Source organism: Miniopterus natalensis, chromosome 9, assembly GCF_054644295.1.
Source record: "Miniopterus natalensis isolate mMinNat1 chromosome 9, mMinNat1.hap1, whole genome shotgun sequence".
Classification (NCBI taxonomy): domain Eukaryota; kingdom Metazoa; phylum Chordata; class Mammalia; order Chiroptera; family Miniopteridae; genus Miniopterus; species Miniopterus natalensis.
In genome coordinates this window covers 40,854,422-40,880,656 of record NC_142089.1, presented here as the reverse complement: position 1 = coordinate 40,880,656, position 26,235 = coordinate 40,854,422, and the positions used below count along the sequence as shown (strand labels likewise).

At 37.6% G+C, this 26,235-nt stretch overlaps 1 protein-coding gene across 1 annotated transcript in view; it reads right to left on the bottom strand.

Annotated features, from left to right (window-relative positions):
* Positions 1-26,235, bottom strand: part of SGIP1 (SH3GL interacting endocytic adaptor 1) — a 167,034-nt gene that overhangs the window by 6,141 nt on the left and 134,658 nt on the right. The window contains exons 17-21 of the mRNA XM_087820501.1: positions 23,583-23,648; positions 22,598-22,657; positions 8,297-8,408; positions 4,256-4,411; positions 2,113-2,245 (exon numbers count right to left, since the gene is read on the bottom strand). Of these exons, the coding sequence (XP_087676627.1) occupies positions 2,113-2,245; positions 4,256-4,411; positions 8,297-8,408; positions 22,598-22,657; positions 23,583-23,648 (527 nt within the window). The remainder of the gene's footprint in view (positions 1-2,112; positions 2,246-4,255; positions 4,412-8,296; positions 8,409-22,597; positions 22,658-23,582; positions 23,649-26,235) is intronic.

The following is a 26,235-nucleotide window of genomic DNA, read 5'->3' as shown; positions in this document are numbered from 1 at the left end:
AATCTTCTGCAAATGAACTTTTATTTAGAAATCTATTATTTAAAATAGATCATAAGCAGAACCGCTTCCTGCTGTTTCTGCCTCTATCCTCAGCAGGAGTTCGCAACTTGATAGCAGTGGCTCTACTCAGCGAGGTGCTTGTGGCTATGTGAGGGTGTGCTTTAGATTGTCCCTATTACTGGGGGATGCTACTGGTGACCAGAAACTAAACATGCTGCAATTTGAGGGCAATCCCACAAACAACGCTAGTTGTGCCTCCCACCTAGTTCCTTGCGTAGTTGAAAACAACACAACTCAACAAAAGATTCCTCAGCGCCCACTTTAACACTACAGGCCTGGGGCCACTTATATTTTCCAAAGTACTTTGAAATATATTAGCCTATTGGCTCCTCACAACAACCTATAAAATATCTAGGTGGGAATCATTATTACCTTTAAGTAGAGATGAGGAAACTGAGGTTCAGGGAGATGAACCCAAGTCAGCGGCCAGTAGGAAGCTGACTTAATTCCAGAACTCAGTCTCTTGCCGACACTAACATTTACACACCAAGCTCATATTGCAATAGGTGAATTCTGTCTATTTTCTAGGTTCATTTAATGACAAATATTGAGACTAAAAAATATCTCACGGGATTTAAAATTTAAAAAAATTTTAACCTGAATTGAAAATGCAGGTGCAGGATTTGTAATGAAAGTTCATGAAAGAAAACCACCACAGTTTTAGTCCTACCCCTTCGGGCCTAAGGACCATGCACATGCCCCGGAATTCAACTTCTTATTCAGGGAAAAATGACACTGGAGCTCCTTTTTCTTAACTGCTTTTCATTTCTCTCAGAAGCTTAAAGTAATCACTAAATGTGTATAAATGTTTTGGGGGAAAAAACCCAGTTAAAAAAATGCATTTTACATTATCTTTTAATTATAACAGTGATAAATTTCTGTCATATGTGTTTGTTTAGTAGTATTGATAATAAGCTTAGATAATCCTATTCTTACAGGAAAAACATCATATTCATTTGCATTTTTGTAAAATGTACCATCATAAAGATACTTCCCTTTCAATGGTTTCCTTACCATATAAACAAGTGTTTTTCAACCTGTAGGGTGTACTATAGTCACTTGGAGAACTTGTAATAAATACAGATATCTGGGTCATACCCTGAACCACTTAAGTCAAAATCTCTGGGTGGGAGTTTCAGGGCCCAGCAGATGTCCGTGTGTCTGTCTGTGTCTGTGTCTATATCTATATGTCTATTTCTGTATCTACCTATAAATAGATTTTAATATAGATATCTATCTATATCTATACATAATTAGCACAAATTTAGAACCAGCATTTATTTAGAAGTTCTCTGGTGATTATAAAGTCATGTTTAAGATGCACTGATGTCTATTAAAGTATAACTTAAAAATATATATTTTTTCCTCATCTTAAGAAAAATAATTTGAACATATTTAATCACAAAAATTACAATGCATTAAAAATAACCTAGGTGATCAAGTGGCTGGGAATCAACAGGATGCTGAGGCTTTACAGAATCCTGGTTTGAAAAAGGCCTATTTACTGTCAGTAATACTTTGGGAAAAGGCCTATTTACTGTCAGTAATACTTCCTGGCCACAGAAAGAAAGTTCTCTTAAACTATATCGTGTTGGGCCAACCAGTCTTTTAACATTAAATTATTTCTTACTGTAAGTTTCACTAGAATTTATTTCATAGGACTACCACATTAGAAAAACACCAGATTACTTACATTTAATAATTTAAAATAAGACGTCAAAATATAGTAATGTTTTTAACAAAATTACAATGAAAAGTTTATCAATATTTGTCATCTTAAACTGGTGTAATTTTCTGCAACTTCATTTTGTGGCATGTTTTTCTACTTTTTAAATAAAATATTTTACTTGTAAATTTAAACTAAGAATATATATGAATATTCTTGTCACTAAGCCTGCAAGTAGTCTTTTAACATTTCTATTTTTTATAAATTATAGCTTTTAAATAATATTAAAAGAATTGTTACTTTATTTACTTTTATTTAATGTTAGGTATGTAAGAATACACATTTGTAATGTGAAAGCGACACCCTGACCACATAGATAGGCTTACCTGATATTTAAGCATGTCCACATTATAATATGTAGCCTGGGGTTTTTGTTCAGATACTTTCTTTAGGTGAGTCATCAAATTTGGCATGTTTACCCAGAATTCCTTGGTATTGGCATCATTTTGGGTATTATCACTATTCAATTGGGAAGAAAAAAATCATTGAGTATCATCTTGTGACAAATATAAATGACACAAAAAAGAATCTTAGCAAATTGTTGTCTGATTTCTACATTCGTCTTTGACAATTTATAGAGAATTGCATTATTAACAGTAGTATGGTTTTGATTCAATTTCAGTTCTGAACGGTATTAAGTTAATAGATTAATACCCATAGGGAGGCATTATTGTATTGCTATAAATCTCAGTGAGTACCCAGTAGTATTAACCAATCATGATGATAATTGGTTGCTTTAAAGAATGAATTATTTATTAACCCAAACTTAATAGTGCTTTCTCACATCACCACAGTTTCCTCTGACTTAGTCAGTTAATGCAATCAGAGAGCTGAGTACATTGATTTTCTTTTGAATTGACTTGAACAGTAGTTTCTCAGAATTACTGAGTTCAATACTTGGCCAAATGTCTTTGTGTCCAACTGAGGAGAAAAGGGTAATACAAAAATTGCCACGCTACCTTTTTAGCATTCACAATTTTTCACTGAAGAGCACCTAAATCATAAAAAAGTCACTTCTTTTACAAGATGACCTTGGAATTTCAATGATAATTACCATGGTAGTTACAATGGACAGCACAGTCTTGATGAACTAAGGAGTTTTGCATTCTTATGAGAAGCATTAGCTTTGCTCAGAGGCCTGTCCATAGGTGATTCACCCAATGTATCTTGAAAATGCTCATCTCAATGACAAAATAAGGTCACATAAGAGTGTGAAAAGCATCTGCTCACTTCCCCAATAACGAGGAAACTGAGAATCCAAGTGATTCAATAACTGGACACACAGCTCAAGTTTAATGACATTTCACTTTCAGAATATCCTACATCATACAGTAACAGTAGCTATAATTTTTTGAGCACCTATTTATTATGTGCTAGGCTCTCTGATAGGTACCTTAGAAACATTTCATTAAAATCTACCTGCAAAGGAAAAATTATCTTCGTGTTTAAAGATGAGCAAATGTTATAAAAAGAGAAAATTAGAGGGTAAGAAGACAGAAGGGTAGTAGCGATAATGTGATAAAGGCAGGTAAAAAGTAAGTTGTTATAATTCAGCCTCCAGAAGTCTAACAAGTCAGAAGAGCTCGGTCAAAAAACATCAGGGCGTTAAAACTGCTACTGTTCTGTTGAGAGGGAGTAGTTGTAGGGTCCAAGTCTCAGCAGGACCCATGTGGTTCTGCTGGGCCCTGGACTAGCTTGTTGAGGACACAGCGTACAGAAATGAATGGAAAAGAATCCTGGCCCCGAGACTTTGCCTCTCATCAAGCTGAGCTAAAGATGCTGACATGGGCTGCCTACACTTTTATTATCAAAAAGCATCCAAGTTACCCAGAGCTGCCAGAGTTGTATCTACACAAGGAGGCAGGGGGTAAGAGTAATAGAGAGTCAGTGAGATTAAGTAAGTTGCTTAAGTTTGAACAGCTAATAGGCAACAGTCAGGATTCCAGCCCAGGCCAGCGTTACTATAGATCACACTCTCACACTAACCACAAGAGATTCGCAGTTCATCTACAGCAATGTCACTGAATTATGTTTCACAGAAAAGATTTCCATGCTCATGTGAAGAGCAACTCACAGTTCAAATATCATTTGATTTTAAAGATGCTAACACAACAATTTTTATTCCTTTTATTGGGTTCATTTTCCACCCCCTTTATCCATTGTCTATTGATGGAAGTAAAACAGACAATAAATAAATAGTCACTAATACAGATTTTATTACTCTAACAGCCACTATCTCTTCAGCCACTTGAGATAGTGGGCCATTCAAATAGAGATGTGCACGATACACAATCAACTACAAAAAACTTGGCGAGCTGGTACGTTCTGAGTTTGAATCTACACACATATCTGAGTAGCGGTAACTGCTCTACAGTGTTACTCCCTTGCTTAGGTTTTTCCCTCCCTCATCTAAGTGTGACGTGCTAAGCTATGCACATCTCTAAAAAAACTGTGCAAAATAATATTTACCAGCAGAGAAGTTGGGGATTTGGCAGGACGTGTTCTAACCTGCTGAAATTTATCACCCGAAAAGTTAGGGCAGCTGGCGATGGGTTGTTGGCAAAGTGTCTGGTGATGCCAGCAGGGAAGGACAACACCATTTCTCCAGTAATCTTCACGATGCATCTGGCATATCAAAACACACGAGAGGAAAGAGAGAGGAAGCCCAGGTCAGTATGCTGTGAATCAAAACAGCTGTAAAAAAAATCATATTTATGCAACAATATTACACAGAAGAGATGAAAAGTAAGCTCTTGCAATTCCACTCTCAACTATAAATAATTTCTAAGACTCAATGGTTTTTTTTTAACAGTTATCCAAAAATAATGGTTATTTTGTTGAATATCTTTTTAAACTGTAAGAAGAAAAGGGCAGCTTTTCTTTTTTGTTAGAGAAGTCTAGATGTTTCCTCCACAAATGTTCTGGTGGTTCTCTTTCTTTGATTTCTGAATATTTGGCAACATATTTGAAGATATTAAATTGCACAGTGTTATCACACATTCACTGGGACTTATTTTAATTCTCTGAGTGACATGATTGATGCCTTGAGCATTTTCTTTTATGTTCCCCTGAGGTAAACTTAAGCTTCCAACTTAACAAATCTGCATTTCATTAGCCTATTTGGTTGAAATTGTAACATCATTTTTTAACAGATAAGTTAACTCAATAGAATGATAATTTGGAAGAATAATTCTTTTTTTTAAAGGCCTTCATTGAGGTATAATTGACATATAATAAACGAGATATTTATAGTGTAAAATTCCAATTAAAAAAATAGGTCTTTATTGATTTCAGAGAGGAAGGGAGAGGGAGAGAGACAGAAACATTAATGAGAGTCATTGACTGGCTGCCACCTGCACGCCCCCTATTGGGCATTGAGCCCGCAATCCGGGCATGTGCCCTGACAGGGAATGGAACAGAGATCTCCTGGATCATAGGTTGATGCTCCACCACTGAGCCACACTGGTCAGGCAAAAATTTCAATTTTTGACATAGTATATACCTGTGAGACCCTCACACATTCAAGAGAGTGAACATACCCAGCATCCCTAAATATTTCATGAGTCTTTGTATCCCTCTTTCCTGCCCTCCATCCTTCCACTCCTCATCCTTAGGCAGTTGCTAATATGCTTTCCAACATTATACATTAGTTTACACTTTCTAGAATTTTATATAAACTGAATAAGAGAGTATGTGATTTTTTGGGGTCTGGCTTCTTTCATTCAGCATAATTATTTTGAGTGTCATTCATGTAGTGTGATCATCAGTAGTTCATGACTTTTTATTGCTGGGTAGCATATGGATATACCATGGGGTTAAAAAAAATCCGTTCACCTTTGGACAGCTGAATTCGTTCCAATTTTGGCCTATTACAAGTAAACCTGTGATGAATATGTGTGTACAAGTTGTTGTATGGACATCTGCTCTCATTTCTCTTGGATACATATACAAGGGTGGAATCAATGGATCACATGGCAGATGTATTTAACTTATTAAGAAACTGCCAAACTGTTTCTAAAGTAGAAAATACAGCTGTGTGTTAGTTTCAGTTCTTATACATGCTCACCAACACTTGCTAGGGTCTCTCTTTTTAATTTTTGCCATTCTAACAGGTAATCAGTGGTATCTCACTGTTTTAATTTTATTTCCCTAATGGCCAATGATCTTAAGCATCTTTTCATGTGCTTATTTGACATCAATTAACTACTTTGGTGAAATGCCTGCTCAAATTTTCTGCCAAGTTTTAAATTTGAGTTTTCTGTTCTTTTATTGAATTTTGAGAATTCATTATACATTATCGATACAAATCATTTGTCAGATATAAGCTTTGCAAAGATTTGTTTTTCCCAGTTTGTGGCTTTTTTTCTCTTAAGAGTACCTTTGAGGAGAAGTTTTAATTCACCAATTTATTTTTTTTGGGTTGTACCTAATCAATTTTTTCTTTTGGGGTCCTCTCTGTCAAATCCAAGGTCACAGAAAATTCACCTATATTTTCTTCTAGAAGATTGTTTTTATTTGTAGCTTTATGATCCTATTTTTCAGTCAATTTTTTGTAAAAAAAGTGTGAGGTATGGATCCAAGTTCTTTTTTTTTTTTTTTTTTTCCAGAGAGGAAGGGGGAGGGAGAGAGAAACATCAATGATGAGAGAGTCATTGATTGGCTGCTTCCTGCACACCCCCAACTGGGGATGGAGCCTGCAACCCAGGCATGTGCCCTGACCAGAATCGAACTGTGATCTCCTGGTTCAGGGGTCGATGCTCAACCACTGAGCCACGTGGCCAGTTGATCCAGGTTCATTTTTAGTGTGTGGATATGGACATCTAATTGTTCTAGCATCATCTGTTCAGAAAAGACAGTTCTTCACTGAATTTCTCGTTGGCAATTTTGTTGAATTTCAGTTGTCCATATGTGTGTGGACTTATTTCTGGATTCTCTATTCTGTTCCATTGATCTAGTTTATCTGTCTCTGCACTAATACTACACTGTCTTTATTACTGTGGCTTTATAGTAGAAGTCAAGTAGTGTTAGTCCACCAACTTTGTTCTTTTTCACGGTTGTTTTGGCTATTGTAGGTCCTTTGCATTTCCATGTGAAATTTAGAATTATTGTGTCAATTTCTACATAAAATCAATGTAGCTTCAATTCACCTTTTACTGCCTGCTCTGAGAAAATTAATAATGGGCCCTTCGTATACTTTTTCTCTAGCAACAGGAACCATCTAAGCTTTGTCATTAGAGGGCGCTGGAAAGACACTGCAGGAAGAGGGGGTTTCCTTCTGGGTTCCAGTATACAAGGCTTATCTAGTGCCAGGCTCCAGCAGTGCCTGTGGCACCCCCAATGCACGGGTATTACAGCGCATGTGGCTTTGCTAGTGCCCCGTAGCACAGTAGCTTCCCTAGCATCTGACTCCTGTAGCGCATGTAGCTGGGCTGCCCCAGTACCCAGATCCTGCAACGAAAGTGGGTTTTTCAGCTCCACGCTCCCGCCACTTATGCACCTTCTCCACGGCCAGCACCTGCAGTGCATGGTGCCAGCAGGACCTGCTGGCCACTGCTTCCTCGGGCATCCCCCTCAGTCAGTTCTGAGGTGCAGTGTGCCTCAGTGAGACACTTCCCCGTGCACAGTGGGAATCTGCTGGCTCTCCCTATGCGATGGCCTGGAAACGCTGAGAAGTAAGCTGGGGCAATCACCTCTTCAGGGTCACAGTCCTTTGCAAATCATGGCTTCATATACCGTGTGCTTTCCAAGTGTTTGGAAACTTGGAAACTTGGTGGAAGGGTAAATAAGTCCCTGTTACCCAACCTTGGCCAGATGCAGAAATCTCAAAAGGATTATTTTTCTCTGGGAAAGAGTCAATATTTAAAATGAGTGAACTTTTTTATCACTTCCCCATACATCTGGACAACTGACCCTTGTAGCAGTTCTACAATTTTAAGTTCAGGAGTGTACTTTCTAGGGAAATTGAGGTCAACAAATGAAAATATTGCTGCTATTTATTTATTTTTGGCCAGTTTTTCCTTACTTGGTAAGGATAGAATGAAACTTGTCCTATTACTTATCTGGGTGTTATGGGAAGTTTTTTCCACATTTTTATTCCAATGCATCATTGTTTGAGTTTGTATGTAGGTGTTTCCCATCCAGGAAAGATGAGGGCAATAAAAGACATGATCTGGACATTTACTTTCTTGAAATAATACATTTTTTCACTGTTGACAGAGTTGAGTTAGGATGTTCTGTTACTTGCAACCAAAACTAACTCAGAGGCAACTCAGAGATGTCTGGATAGTAAGATTTTAGATTACTGAACCTTTTGGTACATTTTTAATAAAGCAGTGAATTAATATTTCCTGATTAAATTTTCTCTTCCATTCTAGGTATGCCACTTGCTCATGTTAGCTGGACTTCACTTGGTTTTGGGACAAGGAATTAAGTAAGTAGTTGTACTTAGGGTTCCTTCCACTGAGCAAGACAGAGTTTGGAGAACACAGGGGACCAAGTCCCCAGGCTTACTTGCTTGGATCTGCTCCTTTGAAGTAGGCGTTGACTGTTTCTGTAAACGCTGCTGCAACAGGGAGGGTGTCCTGTGCCCCCATGGTTAGGGGGCTGGGTCCCCTGGAGGAACCTGCATAAAATGAAAAGCTTTCATTAATATGGGTGTAAAAGACATTTTAGCATATGTGGAACTATATTAAAGAATTAAAGAATGAAATCTACTGGAAAAAAAAGTAATGTGGTAAGAACCATAACTCTGTATGTTCAACATAGAGCTCAAGTATTTAAAAAGAAATATTTGGCTGGGTTACATACAAACACACTTGAAATTAATTCAGTTATGTATTTTACTACAGAAAAAAATCCAAGCAGAAGAATAAAGTCCTAGGGGTTTTCAATGTTTTGTATAAAGCACAAGGCAGTATTTGCATGACAGTTTGTACAGCAGGTCGTCGATAAAGAAAATTATTAGCTTCCTATTTGAGCACTCACCCTATATAACTGCATATAAAACTTTTGGCATTTCTTCATGTTAAAGAGACAAACAGCCATGGAGTACTATGTTACACTTTGTCTTTTCCTGAATTATTTCCATTTCGAAAATTCTGGATTATTTCCCAATTATCCTCAGATCAAGTAGGCTCAAGCTTACATGTCCAAAAAATGCACAACCAAAATGCACATCTTGACTGGGCACAAACACATGAATGCATCAATTCACACTATTAAAAGGAACAGCAGTGCTCATATTTATTGAACACCTGCTACATACCAGGCGCTGCACTGGAATACAAGAATATCATTCAATCCCACATCAGTTTATCCTCTGGGATAAGCATCATTATTCCTATTTTACAGAAAACTGAAGCTCAAAGAGGTAAGTGACTTGCCAAAGACAATAAAGTTAGCTAAGTGGTAAAACTAAAATTCAAACATAGATTTGCTACCCTATAAAGCTCATGTTTTTCTTATATCATAGTTTGTTAAAATGAAACATTTTCTTGTATGGTTTTGATATAACTTGAAGTTTTCAAAAAGAGCAAGGTTTGGGATTGTTAGCTTTGCTATTAATCTCTAGGCATGGTACTGAACAGTAAAGTTTTGGTAATTACAAAGTATTTGTAATTATGACCCACGCTACTGCTTCTGTTCCTATCAAACAAAACCATTTACTCCCCCCCCCAGACTATATGCCATGCTCTTTTCTTATATCTTCAGTAACTCAGTCACTTCTGTCCTATTCTCTGGTTATAAAAACTCTACCCTTTGTACCTCTCTCTCAATCAAGTTTTCCTTGATAACCCTAGTTCAAGCCAGTCTCTTCTTTCTCCACCTTCCCTTGGCTTTTAATCTCTAGTACACGGTAGCGGATCATAACACACACTTGCTTACTCTCTGTTACGTATCAGGTACTGTGATGCCAGGGATTCAAAGATAAATTAAAGATAAAAAATCCTTGTCCTCAAGGAGCTACAGTTCAGTAGGCTCCTACCATCAGCATTAACATCATCAACATGCACGGCGGCCAGCATTGCCTCCATCGCCATTACTTGCTGCGTGTTTCCTGTGTGTTTTACGTATATTCCCTACGTAAACATATGAAAACAGCATTATCTTCATTTTCTGGTTGACACAGCCAAGGCTCAGGGCTTGCACAGCCTGTCCAGTCTTGCACAGCTGGCACACAGAACATTTAAGACTGGTATTCAGATACGTGTGAGTTCAAAGTTTAGGTCCTGAGGGCTCTGTTATTTTGCCCCTCAGTAGGGAATTATGGCACCATTTGAGGGCAAGTAAACAATTAAAGTATCAACGGTGATTCTGAAGATGGAATATTCATGCCTAAGTCTGCCTGTAAGACTGTAAACATTTAGTAAGAAGAAACTATGACATTAGCTTTTCTTGTGACACCTCTGTATTCCATAAAAAGGAGCTAGAATTATATTGACATTTTATTAAATAAATTGTCCACCGTTGGATCTCAGAAAGGTCAAGTTTATGCACATCTATAAACAATGAAGGCACACTAACCAGGGGCCATTATTTTGTAATAGTGTTGCTCAGTTTTATTTGTTCACTCATTAGTTCAAATATTTATTGAATGAATACTAGGTTACTCTCCTGAAGTAGAATGGGTTCCCTAACTGTTGGTTAAAACTTGGCAAGGGGGCTGGATTCTCACCATTGTATCAGGATCACAGCCACCATATGGTTGAAACTTCGAGTTTTGTGAAGAGGCAGTTCTTCAATCAAATTATTAGAGCAATTTGATAAATGCTTTAAGAGTGGCATGAAGAGAGCTCTATGAAAGTACTTCATGCTTGGATAGGCCAGGGAAGGCTTCACTGAGGTGATAAGGTAGCTGAGGTTTGAGGGTGACCGGGATCTCAGGATGGGGAGGAAATGGTCCAGCATGTCCCATCTGTCCAGGTGGACCATGTGTTGGCTCAGTTCACGATATTTTGATAGACCATAGGAAGTGTGACATTATTATTTTTGTGTTTTTGTGTGTTTTTGTGCATGTGTATATATGAATGTGTTGGGTATTGAAGGCTGACACATCGAAGGAGATGAGGCTTGGGGGTTAGGAATTAGGTCATGAAGAGGTTTGTATATATCTAGGAAAATTTGTCTTTATTTTGTGACTTGTAGGCATTAAAATCACAGTTACTTTTTTGATAATCTAATACAAATCTATGGATGCTTTTCAGAGCAGAATGCACACACATACACACAGCATTTATATAAGCTGAAGCAACATTTATATAATCTGAAACAGAATTATAAATTCTTAAAGTCCTTGGGGGTCATGAAACTAAAGTTAAGAACACCCTCTACAGAAGATGGGAGGGCTTTGAAGTATTTAAAATAGGGCAGTTATAAGAGGGATTGAGTTTAAAACACTCTAGCTATAGTGTGGTGGATAATTTAGTGAGGGAGATATAATGTAGGTGAGGTGATCTTTTAGAAAGAAAATAATAAAAATTGGTGAGAAATGCCAATGTGAATAAAAAGAATGTCATGCATAATATTTTTCAGTTCTGCAAAGCATTCAATAGTCTTCCATTCTTGTGAATAAAATAGTGAAATTGGGTAGGTAATAGTTCTATCAAGTGACTTGAGAATTAGATGAATCACAATATCCAATGAGCATAAGTCAGTGGTTTTATGTCCATTGGGAGGGAAGTCTCTAGTGGACTATTTCAGAGATCTTAGTTTGGGCTCTTCAGTGCCTTGGGTAAAACTAAAAAATATGGTCAGAAATGGTATGGTACATTGCAGTGGCTGATAAGGCGGAATTTGGCATCAGACATACCTCGGATTGAGTCTTCTCTCTGACCCTTGTTATCTACACGATCTCTGGCAGGAATGATGCAATAATAACCACTTTGTAGGCCGACTGCTTTCCAGGACCCTGGAATTGCTATTTTGTCAGAACTCTACAACCTGATGGCAGCAGATTGTCCTTCTGGCCTACTACAAACATGCCATCAGATGTCTAACGTAATTTTGTTCCGACTCTATACTCCTAGAGCAGAGTAGGCAAGAGTGTGGGACCCACGGTCGGGCAGTCCTGTTTAGAATTTGCACCCCAATTCTGTTCTTACTGCTTACTAACTGGGTGGCGACGGGGCGAGGCTACTGAATGATGCGAAACCTCAGTTTTCATCTGTGAAGCAAGGGAGGCTTGAGACCTTGGTCCGGCCAGGGGAGCTGTTCCCGTGAGCAACACGGGCAGTCCCTGAACTGAGGCAGGAAAGGGGCAAACACAGTCAGGGGATATAGTCAGAGAAGCTAGGGTGAGCCTGGTTTAGGCTGCAAACCAAACAGGAACAAGGCCACAATATAATGGTAGGGGACAGTGACACGGGTCCATGAGCACCAAGAGAAAATCCGAGGAGCTTGCTTAAGGAATGGGGAGAATCAGAGGTTCCGAAACATTCAAGCACGGGGGGCAGGTGGAGTATGTTTTCCTGTGAGAAGTCTGATGTGTATTTTCAGAAAATTGGTTGCCACTTGAAGGCATAGCTTTGGAGTTGACAGCACTAGCATGCCATTAGCCTGTTAGAGTCGTTCTCAAGTGGGAGACGTGAAGACCTTTAAAAAAGAACACAGTATTCGCTGAAGAACCATAAATGTACAAAAAAGTATGAAAACAAGTTCATCCTCACTTGTAACCAAAGAAATGCAACAGGAACAGAGAATGTTTTCAAATTAGAAAATATCTGAAAAAAAAATACTTCATGCTTGTGAGAATATAATGAAATAGGCATTGTAATATAATGGTGGAAGTAAAATGGTATAATCTTTCTAGAAAACTGCTTGGCAATGTATAGGATGGACATTTAAAAGTTTCATAATTTTAGCCCATAATTCCAATTTTAAGAATCTATTCTAAGAAAATATCTTAAGGCCAAAGAATTATGTGATGTTCATTGCATGTGGGACAACTTGAAGCAATTTAAATGACTAACAACTGAAGTGAAATAAATCAGGATTTATGACAGAATGAAATGTGATGCAGATATTTAAAAGCCTTCAGTAATTAACAACGGAGCTAAAAACAATCACATATCACACTGTCCCTATTAGATTGGAAAAGGGGAAAAAAACTGACATAACTCGGTGTTGATAAGGGCATGAGAAAACTGTTATCATAATCCCGGTATGAACTTCGTAGAGGGACATTTGGTAATATGTAGTAATTTTTAAAATGTGCATTCTCTTTAATATAACAATTCCATTTTTAACAATTTACCTTTAGGACAAATTCAGAAACATACATAAGGATATAGGTTTAAGGCTGCTCACTGTACCATTGACATAAGAGCAAAAGAAAAAAAAATAAACACCTAAATATCCATTAAGATAGGTATATTCATATACTATAGAACCAATAACATTATAGAGATGGATATGTATATGTGCACATGTAAATATATACACACACTACATATAGTAAATTTAAATGGCTACTACTGACTGACAGTTACAGAGCAGATTATATATTCTAGTGGCATAAAATTGTACATAACCTATTTCCTTGATTATAAGAAGCATACTTCTGAAAACATTTGAACATTTCTGAAACTGAGATGCATCTTGTAATCAATGTCAAAAGAAAGTTGGCAGCTGCTAACAGAGCATGTTCCACTGTTGTCTCTGTTGTGCTTGTGGGACTGTAACCATGAGTAGAGTTATCAGTTCATCTCATGGTTTTCCTCAGTTGAGTTGAACTACTTAGAACTGATATCGTGTCATGAGATTGAATTTTAACTTACATTTGGACCCTTACTTCCCCGCAAAATGTTGTTTTTTTTTTAGGATTCCATCTGATGCAGTAATAAAGTGTTATTTATATACAAGTAAAGTTATTTGTACACAGAAGATAAACTGTCACATGCAACATCAGGCAGAAGAAACTGCCACAATCTTTGAAATCTAAACTACAGAACTTTGAAAGATGAGACAAGTAGGTTGTGACTGAATTATGCATTATAAAAGAATATTTAACTCAGGTGCTAAAACTGTATCTGTCAAAAGTTTGTAAGTGACTTTCAAGATTAAACTATCAACATCAAAGAATAAGGTCATGATTATGAACATGAGAAATAAAAAGTGTCAAGTCACTGACATTACACATAACTGCTGATGGCCACAAGTAATTTAGATGTATCTTTAATTCTGAATATAATACAGATTTAGACTCAATTTCTGATGGTTATACTGAAGATAGTGGTGTGCATTTTATCTGCTATTGTTGGTTAGAAAAAATGCTTTTCTACATTTAATAAAGTTTATTTTGTACCAGAAAAACTGTTATTAAATCAATGGAACATATTCTGATACATGACTTCTTGGATTCAAATAAATGCAGTGCTCTCTCTCTCGCTCTGTGTGTGTGTGTGTGTGTGTGTGTGTGTGTGGATATAGACAGAATTTTCTTCAAGATTTTCCACCAAACATTAAAAATGTTATCTCTACTAATCTCTCAACACTGTGCTTTCAGGGTTGTATTTTTTTTTAAGTTCTAGGATCTTTCTTCCCCTTCAGCTTTATTGAGGTATAACTGAGAAATAAAATTGTAAGATATATAAAGTGTGTATCATGATGATTTGATTTACATACACATTGTGAAAAGATTCCTCCCATTTAATTTATTAATATATCCATCACTTCACATATTTTTTTGCGTGAGAATATTTAAGTCCTGTTCTCTTAGCAAATTTTAATTGTACAATACAGTGTTGTCAACATGTTTTACATGAACTCCTCGGACCGCATTCGCCTTATTGAATGTCTACCCTTTTACCAACCTCTCCCTATTTCCCCACTCCCTCAGCCCCCGGCAGCCACTTTTCTATGATTTGTTTCTATGACTTTTTTTTTAGGTGATATCATGTAGCATCTGTCCCTGTCTGGCTAATTTCACTTAACATAATGCCCTCAAGATCCATCCATGTTACTGCAAATGGCAAGATTTCCTCCTTTCTGTGTTTATTCCTTTATCTATACTTTCCCATACTGTTTGCATTTTAAAAAGTAATGTGCTTAAGTCAATACCATAATTAGGATAAAACAAACTATGGGCTATTTTCAAATATGTCTTAATGGCATGGAGGATATTATCATATGTTCAAATAAAAGGATGTATAATCCTATGCTGCATGAAAACATAAACCACACACACATACAGAGTAACATACATATGAAAAAGCTCAGAAATGGAATACACCAAAATGACAGCAGTGGTTATTAACACTATGTATTTCATTTTCTTTAAATTTTCCTGTTTTTCTAAATTTTCTATAATGAGCATGCAGTATACTTGGATATTTTGACAAAAATATTAGAAATAGAAATTTCTTACTTTAAAAAAAAAAAAGATCTTTCTAGAGAGAGGGAGGGAGAGGGAGAGAGATAGAAACATTGATGAGAGAGAAACACTGATTGGCTGCCTCGAGCCTGCAACCCAGAATCAAACCAGCAACCTCTCAGTGCATGGGGTGATGCTCAATTTACTGAGCCACACCGGCCGGGCCTTATTTATCTCTTGAATGGTTCCTGTCCTTACAGCTAACAAATGAATGCTGGCAATTTTGAACACTTCTGAAACCTCAGCCCCCTAGGGGGCTGAGGTTTATGAATGGAGAGGCATGAAAATGTTGTCCGCAATAGTCTGCCTGAAAACTTGCTCTCTGAGCTGCAGTTTCATGGGGAATGAATGGGTTGTGAGCAGAGTCCAAAAAAGGCAAAAATCTAAGGCAAGGAGAATCAACATTAAATATTCACTCTTCCTCTTCCTGGACTCCCCCTCTCCAGTGATGACTGCAACTCATGTAAGTCACCAAAACATCCTTGAAAAAATGAACATCACCCTTGCTCCTTGCAACACTTCTCCAGAGTAACCCTTTGTTGGTTTTCAGAGGCATATTTCAAGCCTCTAACTCAGATCTTACAGTAATTACTCAGATCATGATATAATTACTCTGAATACAAAATCAAGAAACACTACTGTAAATAGCACCCCGTCTGTGGTCTGTGAAGGCATGCCAGCAGGAAATCAAGCCCCAAGGCCAGGTATACTCCTGTGCCGGTGACAGTGCAGCAGAGCCAGCAGGGCCAGCAGGGGAGGAAGGCGCAAACCTGTCTGCCCAAAGTCCGTGCTCTGCCAGAAATTGCTACCACATGCATGTTGCAAAACAGGCACAAAAGGATTAAAATTTTAAGGGCAATGACTTATTTTAATGCCTTATCTTAAATGCCATGTCTTGATGACTTCAAATCAATCTTTGAGATTTAATAAATGAAGTAATGAATATAAAATTCTTAGCATATATTAAGTACTCATTAATGATAATTATCATTTTAGGAAATGATTACATTTGTATAGTATTTTATAGTTTATAAAGGCCTTTCACAAGTAACTGACTAAAATCTCTTAGGGGTATATGTGGTATTGATTAAATAATTCATTCCATACAAATTGAAAGGGCTTAGAAATGGGAGATTCTCCTGTCTTGATATCACCTGTTTGAATCATTTCTTCATCTGTTATGTCAGTTCTCCTCTCTGAACAGGGTGTCAAGAGTCAAGAGGACAGTGGGACCAAGCAAAATAGAGACAGGCTCACAGAGAGCGGGCAGACAGCTGGAGTGGGGGTGGGGGTTGGGGAGGCGGAGGGATTGAGTAACAAAGAAAAAGAGAGAGAGAACTCATGGACATGACAACAGTGTGGTGATTGTGGGGGTGAAGGGGGGTGGGTGGAGGTGGAAGAGGGCATAGAGGGGATAAATGGTGATGGAAAAAATAAAATACGAAGAGTACAGTGGGGTGGGCAGCCTCAATCTGTGGACAGCTCTTCTTAGAAGACACATAATAAAAAGTTATTGGGTGACGAAGGCTGACAATCACACTAAGGTAAAGCAGTTCCCCCTGGTGACTCTTGGCTTCTCCATTCTTTTCTCAAGAAGTCTGAAATTACTTGTCAAATCTGCTGAAATGCCACGATTTACAAATCCCTTAATAAAGAGTTGGTAACATGTTCTTCCACATCTCCCATCAGCATTACCACAGCCCCCCGCCCCCAGGAGTGTATCACGTGGCAGATCATTAGCCTCAACAGTCAGCTTTAATGATGGGCTCTGGTGGAGGCAGGAGGGGCTGTACAACGGGGAGGAGGCCTCTGCTTCCAAGTCATTCCCCTGCACCGTAAGCAGCGAAGACAAGACTGCTTGGTGTCCCTGATGAAAAGCAGGGATGCCGCGTAACAGCTCACAGTAGATTAAGTTGCCAGATGTTTTATGTGGAAGAACACTAAAATGCTATAACCCAACCTTCTCCAAAGCAGACAAGACCTAAATAAAACACAGCCATGTTAAAAGGAAGGGATGTGTGAAGTTGGACAATACTGGTTCTAGCTGGTTGTTACTGAGCACTTTGCAGGCACTGACCTCAGTACTTAACTATTTAATCTTGACTGCAATCCTGTGAAATAGGTGCCACCACTATTCCAATTTCCAGAGAAGGAAATAGACTTAAATAACTTGAAGTCACACATTGTGCTGAAGCTGTAATTCAGATGCAGAAGACTAATTCCAGAGCGAATGTGAGTGTGAGTGCGCACACACACACTCCCCCGCATATATATATATTCTATATATTTTTCTCTATGTGTGTATATATATGTGTATATGCATGTGTGTACATACTGAGAATAAACTGATATAAATTAATTAGTGACTGTCTATTGCTAATATCTAGGATAATACCCAATATACCTTTAGGATAACATTTACACATTACATAAGTATTTATATTAGGACTCTAACATAGCAACATTTTAAATTTTTTCAAAGAAGACTCTGTATAGTTCTAAATGTCACTCATATTTCTTTCTTTGGAAGCTATCTCTAATTTTTAGGACAGGTTAGGTCTTCCTGCTGGGTGCTTCCAAAGCACCCTATTTTCTGAATTATAACATTCTCTACACATTACTGTAACTACTTATTTCATGTCTGGCTTCCATGCTCCATGAAGACAGGAACATATCTTTCTTGTTCACTAGTGTAACTCCAATATCTTTCATAGTCTCATGCACATAGTAGGCACTCATTGCTGATTAAATGAATACACATAATACTATCTGTCTTTATAGCAATAATATCAAGGTCTTATTCTACAAATTTGTAATTGTTTTTATCAGATATGTATCAATTGCAGAATTAGTAAAAAACCTTATTATTTTGTGAAAATTAATGGAAAATTAATTTAATGGAAATTAATGGAAAATTAGTGGAAACCTTATCATTATGCTGTGCAGCCATCACCATCAATTTTATACATATACATTATAAGCATATAAAGACAATCTTGACCCTGTCTAAAGAATACTATGAATGTGAAGCTACCATGAAGAGTGTTTCAAGTCAAATTCTATAATGTCATGATGGACAACTAATTCCTTCTTTTGAACATAACTTGTATCTCCAAAGTTCACTGCAAGTGTAGGTAGGTAACTTTAAAATTCTGCTCTACATGAAAAAAGAAAAATGAAGTATCCTATAAAAAACAATTTTCCTTCTATTCATAAGTAAATACAAAATTTACTACTCAATTACTTTTAAGATTTATACCAGTCATTACATTTTTATCTGATGTACACATCAATACAAAAATCCCTTCAGTCTCACCTTATGCTCAGTTTTGAGTGTTTACGTTTGTGTGACAGGGGAAGAAAAAGAAGAAAGAAAGAAAAGACTGCGCGACGGATGAGACGGACGCACACCTAAGAGGGGATGAAAGGCTCTGATGGGCAGCACTTAAGGGAAAAGGCAGGGCATCGTCCCACGTATACTTGTATTTGCAATGACAGCCACCTAGAAGCTGGTGTTTTTCTTCTACGCTTGATGTCTGCAGTTTTCCTGTCTGGTACTTAGGTTAAGAAGCCAGAGGCCATGGAACCAGATCTGCAGAAATGAAGAACTTTCCACGGAGAATGCTACAGGAGAAGTGATGGTCCCTGGGAGAGCTGGGATTGTTAAGTAAGCAGGTGGGAGACTGGCAGAGAGCCTGGGAATATAGCGAAGCGTGCTGCTGAGGAGGAGACGTTCCCGAAGGCACGCTGGGAGTCAGGGCAGCGACGCGGAGCACAGAGCAGCCTGGAGGTGAGTGTGCGAGAGGCTGTGTGCACAGAGCATAGAGGTGATATTCACACACAAGGACACTCAAGAATGCATGGTTACTGGGTTTGGGTTTTTTCATTACTAGCTACAAGATGATTTTGTAGTTAACTAAGCTAACCAAGGAGAAGGACAGCACTTTTCTGGAAACATCTTGATGTTACGATGCTCTTGGGAACTGTTCAAATATCTGACAGTTCCATTTTCTCCTTGTCATAGAAATATCTTTCCCTTCCTCTCATCTCAGAAGAACACTCGATAGCTGCAATAGCATATACCCTTAGATGAATGAATTAAAAAATGAATCAAAATTAAACTTACTACTTTTTGTAACCTTGACTGTTTTTATTAACCCAATTTACAAAGGTTAAGATTTCAGTGACATTGTTTATAAAAGTAAAACATTAAGAAAAGTATTGGAAATTTTGTGAGTTAGAACCGCTGTCTGACACTTTCCTATGTCTCTGGTTAAATTAACTTTGGAAGTGTGAAGCACCTCACGTTATCTCCAAAGAAACTCATAAGCCAACGTTTATTAGTTAGTTGGTCACTCAGTGGCTCAAACCCTTACTGAGTGACTACGATGCCTAAAGCAATGAATGAGACAGGGTAAGGTTTTGAGCACTATAAACACACTATTTAGATGCCAATAAATAATACTGTTAAAATAATTTAGAAAAAGTGATTTTTTGGCATGCGAATCTTTCTTCCCTTTCTATATTCCCTGAATAGAGAATTGAAGGTAATAAGAATTAATATTAATAATAACAAATGTGGGTAAAAGCAGTGCGCCTGGAAGAATATGCTAGAAGTGCTATTCAATAAAACATGTCGAATGATAGTTTTTTTTGGAGTCTAAAAATTTGAGTAGGGGTGCTAGTCTTAAGGCAATTTAACATGTCACCATTTCGATATCATTTTATCATCAAGGCAGAAAAATTTAAAAATCCTTTCAGGTTGAGCTAGCTAAAAAAGATCTGAGACTAATGTACATAAATGATGAAAACAAGCCTTCTCCATTCTTAAAACATACCTGTGCTTGCCCTGGCCGGTGTGGCTCAGCTGGTTAGAACATCCTGTACACTGAAAGGCCGCCGGTTTGATTTCCAGTCGGGGCACATACCCAGGCTGCGGGCTGGATCCCAGGTCAGGGTGTATACAGGAGGCAATAGATCCATGTTTCTCTCTTCTCTCCCTTCCTCTCTCCAAAATCAATAAAAACATATTCTTAGGTGAGGATTAAAACCAAACCATCCCTGTTCTTGCTCAGGTGGCAGGTGTCATCTTTAGTTTCTCCTAAGTCTTCCCCTGAAGTTGATTTTTTAATTTGTTTTTTAACCCTCACCGGAGAATAGTTTTTCCATTGCTTTTCAGAGATTGGAAAGAAGGGGGAGAGAGAGGGAAAAACATCGATATGAGAGAGGCACATCGATTGGTTGCCTCCCGCTTGCACCCTGACCAGGGCCGGGGGTTTAGCCTGCAACCCAGGTATGTGCCCTTCGCTGGAATCGAACTCAGGACCCTTCTGTCCACGGCCAACACTCTTATAAACTACTGAGCTAAACTGGCTAGGGCTTGAAGTTGATTTTAAAGTACTTTTATCTGCGTAAGCATTTCTTGATGAGATAAGAAGAGACACACATTCACGATATAGCTGCTCCTCTAATCCCTTGGGATGCTTTATTTGTATTTCCCAGACTTGAGCAAAGTCCAAGGTAATGACAACACAGTACTAGAGATTCCAAGTAATTTCTATTAAAACTTTCTTACATGACTTCTCTTGGCCCAAATTGAGTTGCTTAAGGAATTTGGATCTTGTAATTAGAATGACAATGTTACCAAATTTAGATGCTCAGAAATCCACTAACAAGTATTATATTTTCCTCAAAAAATAAAAGTGGTTCACATTATGTTACTCTATATATTTATTAATACTTATACTTGATTGATAATATATATTTTAACAACAAACTAACAACCAAAAATTGTCTTTAGATTGGTATCTTTAAGGACAGACTCTCTCTCTGTTTAAAGAAACCCCAACTAAAACACAAGCAAACGAGCCAATAGACGTTCTAAAGCCAAAGCAAATTGGAACAACAAAAAACCTGCCAAAGTGGTTTTTTTGAACCTCAGGCAATCATTTCGGATTGCTGGAAGGGTACTGCTTGATTTCCTGGTTAAAACAGGGTACACCACAGCTTCACATGCAGCCAGGCTGCTCCAGAGCAAGGGCCTTTCCATATGCAGGTATTTATGGTACCTCAGGATCACCAAACTATTCAACTGCAGCTTCTCTTTTTGAGATGTGCTGATCAGTAAAAAGACACCTGGGCACTTTTTAATTCCATCCAATTCAAAGAGAAGGTGTAGAAGGTCATAAGTTTGTAGACTATGCAGCTTGGTTATTATATTAATGACCTGAGATGATCAAGGCTTTTGATGTGATGTGGACTGCCTGTCCTCCTGTCCTCTACCTGACCCAGGACAAGAAATCAGGTATTTGGAAAGTTTTAAATCGGACCACATTTTCTCCTGCTATTCAAAGTACTCCAACCTAGGAACTTCCATCCCTAGGACCATCTTGCAAGGAAAATTCATTGATGAGAGAAAAAAGCCACACCGCATGAACTATTTAAGAATCCATCAGTCATTTCCATATTTAAAACTGCGTTAAAACATACACTCAAGTTAGGAAAGTTTTTTGTTGTCATGAAACACAAACACAAATTCAATATTTAGATTCAATTCTAAAGTAGAATATTTTTTGGCCAACTTTTGATCCCTGGATACATTCAGCTATTTAAAATGGTAGAAAATAGGGGATTAAGTAATAAATATTTATGTGTAAGATGACCCATTAATTAAGTTAAATTACTTCATTTTCCCGAGACCATTAGTTTAAATGAGTCATTTTATCAAATGCCTGGCCTGTTGAAATGATTTAGAATTTAAACATAAAACAGAAGAATGCTAATCCTTAATGCAGAACATAAATTATCCAATGCTGAGGTTAGCTATCTGACATTTTTATGTGCATTTTCCTTAATTTTCTAAAATGGCAAGTCCAGCGATCGTTGTCCATTTTACTACAGTGATTCCAGTTGTAATTTCAGGAGATGTGAACAGAACTTACTAATTACTCCCCCTTTTTCAAACTCTTCCTTATTTTTCTGATCTTCTATCCTTGTCATAAGGATATATACACATATTTACATCTGACAATAATGGAAATTATATCTGAAATATTAATTATCCAAAACAGAGTTAAATGCCAATTCCAACCAAAAAAATGTCCTTATATTTGTTGCAAAAGTGTTAGGAAGGAGCCCTGGTTGACAGAGTTAAGTTCCTTGGACAAAAAAGGTGTCTTGCTTTGTTTTTCAACTTCACACAGTTAAGTAACCAAGATTAACTGCAAATTAGCTTTAACGTTTTAATATAAAAATTGAAGGTCCCATACAAACGAAATTCGTGTAATATTTGTTTAGAATTTAATATTTTCTAAGTAGCCATAGCATTTTTCTTTCGAGGGGGAGGCCAGGTCTTTTGAAGAGATCTGGGATTTGGAAATGCGAATGGGGAAGGAGGGTGAGGGGAGAATACATCAGAGTCTGGTATGCTATGTACTACTTACCTTCAAAAGTCAAATAAAACTTTCCTCTGTCAAACCAAACGAGGGAAGGCTGTTCGTTCTCTGTATGGCCAGGAGTTGAAGCGGGATGGGAAAGGTTAGGAGGGAGAGAGAAGGACACAGAGTGAGTTACAGAGCAGCTCATTAACCTCCTGGGGGCACAGGCACCGCATGCCACTAGCGTGCAGGGAAAAGGGGAGGCTGGCAATCTTCGTTTTTGTTTGTTTGTTTGTTTTTAGTTCAGGAAACAGAAAGCAAAGCAAAGCTATGGAGGTCTAAAGGGATGGGCATGTGTGGTTGGTAGCTCGATACTCGGTGCTGGTGCGCATGGAGCAGAAGTCTTCCTGGCCATGCAGGGGCGTCAGCATATTTTAACTGCACTGGTTTGGGCAAACTGTCATTCAGCAATTGCTGTATCCATTTCATCTTCAATGTCATCCCCTTCTATGTTTTAAAAAAGATAAACTTGGAGTTATGGGTCAGATAAACTTAGCTTAGGTTTTAAATGACAACAGCATTGCATATCAATTTAATGTTCCCGGAAGATGTCATATATCTTCCATCCCCTTCCCTGGAATCACCTTAGGCATCCAGACACAAAACACCCTTTACCTATGTACCAAAGAGAAAACAAGATTACTAATGGTGCTCTATTATTTTTTTAAATTAAAAAGCAGTTCCTGGACATGTAATTCTGAGCAGTTAAATTATTCCTTCCTTTGTAAATTCACAAAGCAATAGCATCTCACCTTTTCAAACCTTTTTGCTGAGAAACTGTCATGCAACCTGCTGCTTTTTAATATGTTCACTTAAAAAAATTCAATGGCATGAGTTCTACAATGAACAGTAAACAGACAGGGTGCATCTGGAAGGCACTGGACACTCATGAGGTGAGTAGCATGTCCATGACATTTATAGCATTCAGATGGCATAATGGCTTGGATTTTTAATGTCTAGATATCTAGAGATCACTTGGCTAGCACCATACCTGCCGGGGTTTCACAGCGCCTTTCAAATGAGGGCAGTTTGTCATAAAAAACATCATCTTCTGACACTACGAACCAAAGAAATATAAAGGGATGGAAAACAAAAACACAAGTACAAATCCCAAATGAAATCAAGGTCACACTTTACTGACTGAAACACAGGAATGATTTTAATGGAAAAAGGAAAAAAAAAAACACCTTAGACACTGGGCTTATGACTAGGACACAAAAAAGCGATGTGCTTATTTCATGATGATGCTATGGGAAGAAATTATAATTTTAAAAATGCCAGGTTTTAGCATCTGAATTTGACTGAACTCAGCTCCATGGAAGAAATCATGGCTCATCTTTTCAGTGTGTTGTTAAAGGTACTATCATTAATAATTGACTTGTGCAAGTGTATTTCACTCAGACACAATTCTCAAATGGCCAGACATATGTCCATCAACGGAACCTTGTGACAGCTCAACAGAATCACCCAGCATGCACTTCCCCCAAGGGGAAAGAGGGAGCTTTTAACAAGACCATAAAAAAGCAACAGTATAAATCTGAGGTCCCTGAATGAATGAAGCATCCTATTTCAACTTCATCAATATCCAAATTCAATTTGCCTTGTATCTGCCTTCGGTAGTTATGGACTGTTCCTTTTGAACAGCATTACTGTAATTCCTTCTTTGACTATAGTGTCCAACTATGGCCAAATGTCTTTGTAAATTGGTCTAAACAGTTGCTCTGGACTCCAAGTGTTCCAGATCTTTGCCCATGGTTCCCCTTCTCACCAACTAACAAATGCAGGCAACTGGAATATTACTCTATCTGATAAAAAAAGGTACTCAATGCCATATCCTAAGGGTATTACTACAATTTCAATAGAAAAACTGAGTAAAATCTGTACAAAGACAGTAAGAGAGAATCCTTCCTACAATGTGGGGAATAACATAAGGAAATGAATGAGGGTAGTAAAACTACTCCATAAACAGTGTTTCTTAGAAAATATCCTACTAGCTTGCCTCCTAGACTTAGGGAGTAAGGTAGTTTTTAATATACGTGTGGCTTCCTTGGAGGCTAGGACAAGTTAATGTAAGATCTATAGGAGAGGAACAGGACAAATGGAGGCCACTCTACAGTCTCTAGAGAAAATAGGAACCAAAATAGTTACACTGGCAGTAACTGAATGTAACAGTGCCTTTTCATACCTACTAGGGGGAGATGATGGAGGATATTCCTTTCCTTTGAAGAACTAATGTCCTATTTACAATCTCGTTAAAATGAGGAGCCTTCAATACTGCCATTTGTTCTTTGAGCTGAAGTTACAAAAGAATAGTTCACAAGGGTTGATTAGCATGCTTATGATTTTTTTTTTTAATGGTGGTTGTGGACACTGAGGGCGTAGAAGAAAACATCCTAAATAAATCAGAGAACTTAAAAAAGGAGTCATTGGATAGCTCTGTGCTTGGTTTAAATAAGGGCAACGCTCAAATTAAATGCAGAAGAAAAAATTTCCTAGGGACTAACCATGGAGATAGCCTCAAACTGATCTAGGATGAGGAATCTAGTATTGGAGAAAAGCTTTTCCAAAAAATAGCAGAAGGAAAAAGAAAAAGACTAAAATTATATGTGGGAATTTTTAATTGGAATCAGGAAATCTACCTCCAAATGCCTGTTTTCTTTTTGTGCAGGATAACTGGCATTAATTCAGGTATTTTAAAAAGCAAGACTATCCAGTATAGAATTGGCTTCCAGCTTGGAGAGACAAAGGCTTGGAGGAAGTATTTTAAGTTTTAGATACTATAGTTAACATCTCAGTACTGCATACAAAAGACTTTTGCTCAAAGTTCTACACCAAAGGAAGCATCCAAGTCCACTGATGCTCCCTTGGTTGCCCAGAAATGATTACTTCTCAGTCATTACAGATTACTGCAATATTAAAGAGGCAAATGAAAATGCATCATTAACAGTGAAGAGATATAATTAACAGTAAATTTAACAACAAAGGAAAATTGGCTTTACTTTGGTCTTTTTGCATTTGGGTCCCAAATGAAGATTCTGCAAACATGCAAAAACACTATCACCCATAGAAATAAAAAATGGATATTTACAATTAGAGATAATTCCCTGTTTATTTCTAGCTCAAATATCTAAGAGTTTATTTTTTTTATAATGGAATAACTTTATATATTGTCTCTATTCCCATCATATTAACAGATTTCCCCCAAAATCACAGAGTGAAAGTCCTGTATAGGTTTTTCTGAGTACAATATGAGTTTATTGTATTTTCAGGTGTGGCATCAGATTTATTGCTTTATAATCACAGCTCTCATGGAAGATTTTATGCCCAATGTCTTACAGGGGCATATTTTTATATGAACTGTCATGCAGGGAGATTAAACTTGCTCTTAAAATTTTAGTCTTTAAATTACATTAAATGTTGCTTATTGGTTCTCACCTCATTTGTCCCAATTTTGGCTCAACTGTGATGGGAAATGTCAAAAAGTGTTGTGGTGGTGGGAGGGGAAAGCTGAGCCATCAACTTCAGGGAATTTGCTGCTGAAATTCTCTATCTCCCTGAGCCATTTGACTTCACTAAGTTGACATTCCAAGACAGTCAGGAATAGTCAGTTCTTTTGTACCAAACAGCCAAAGCACATCCTCTCC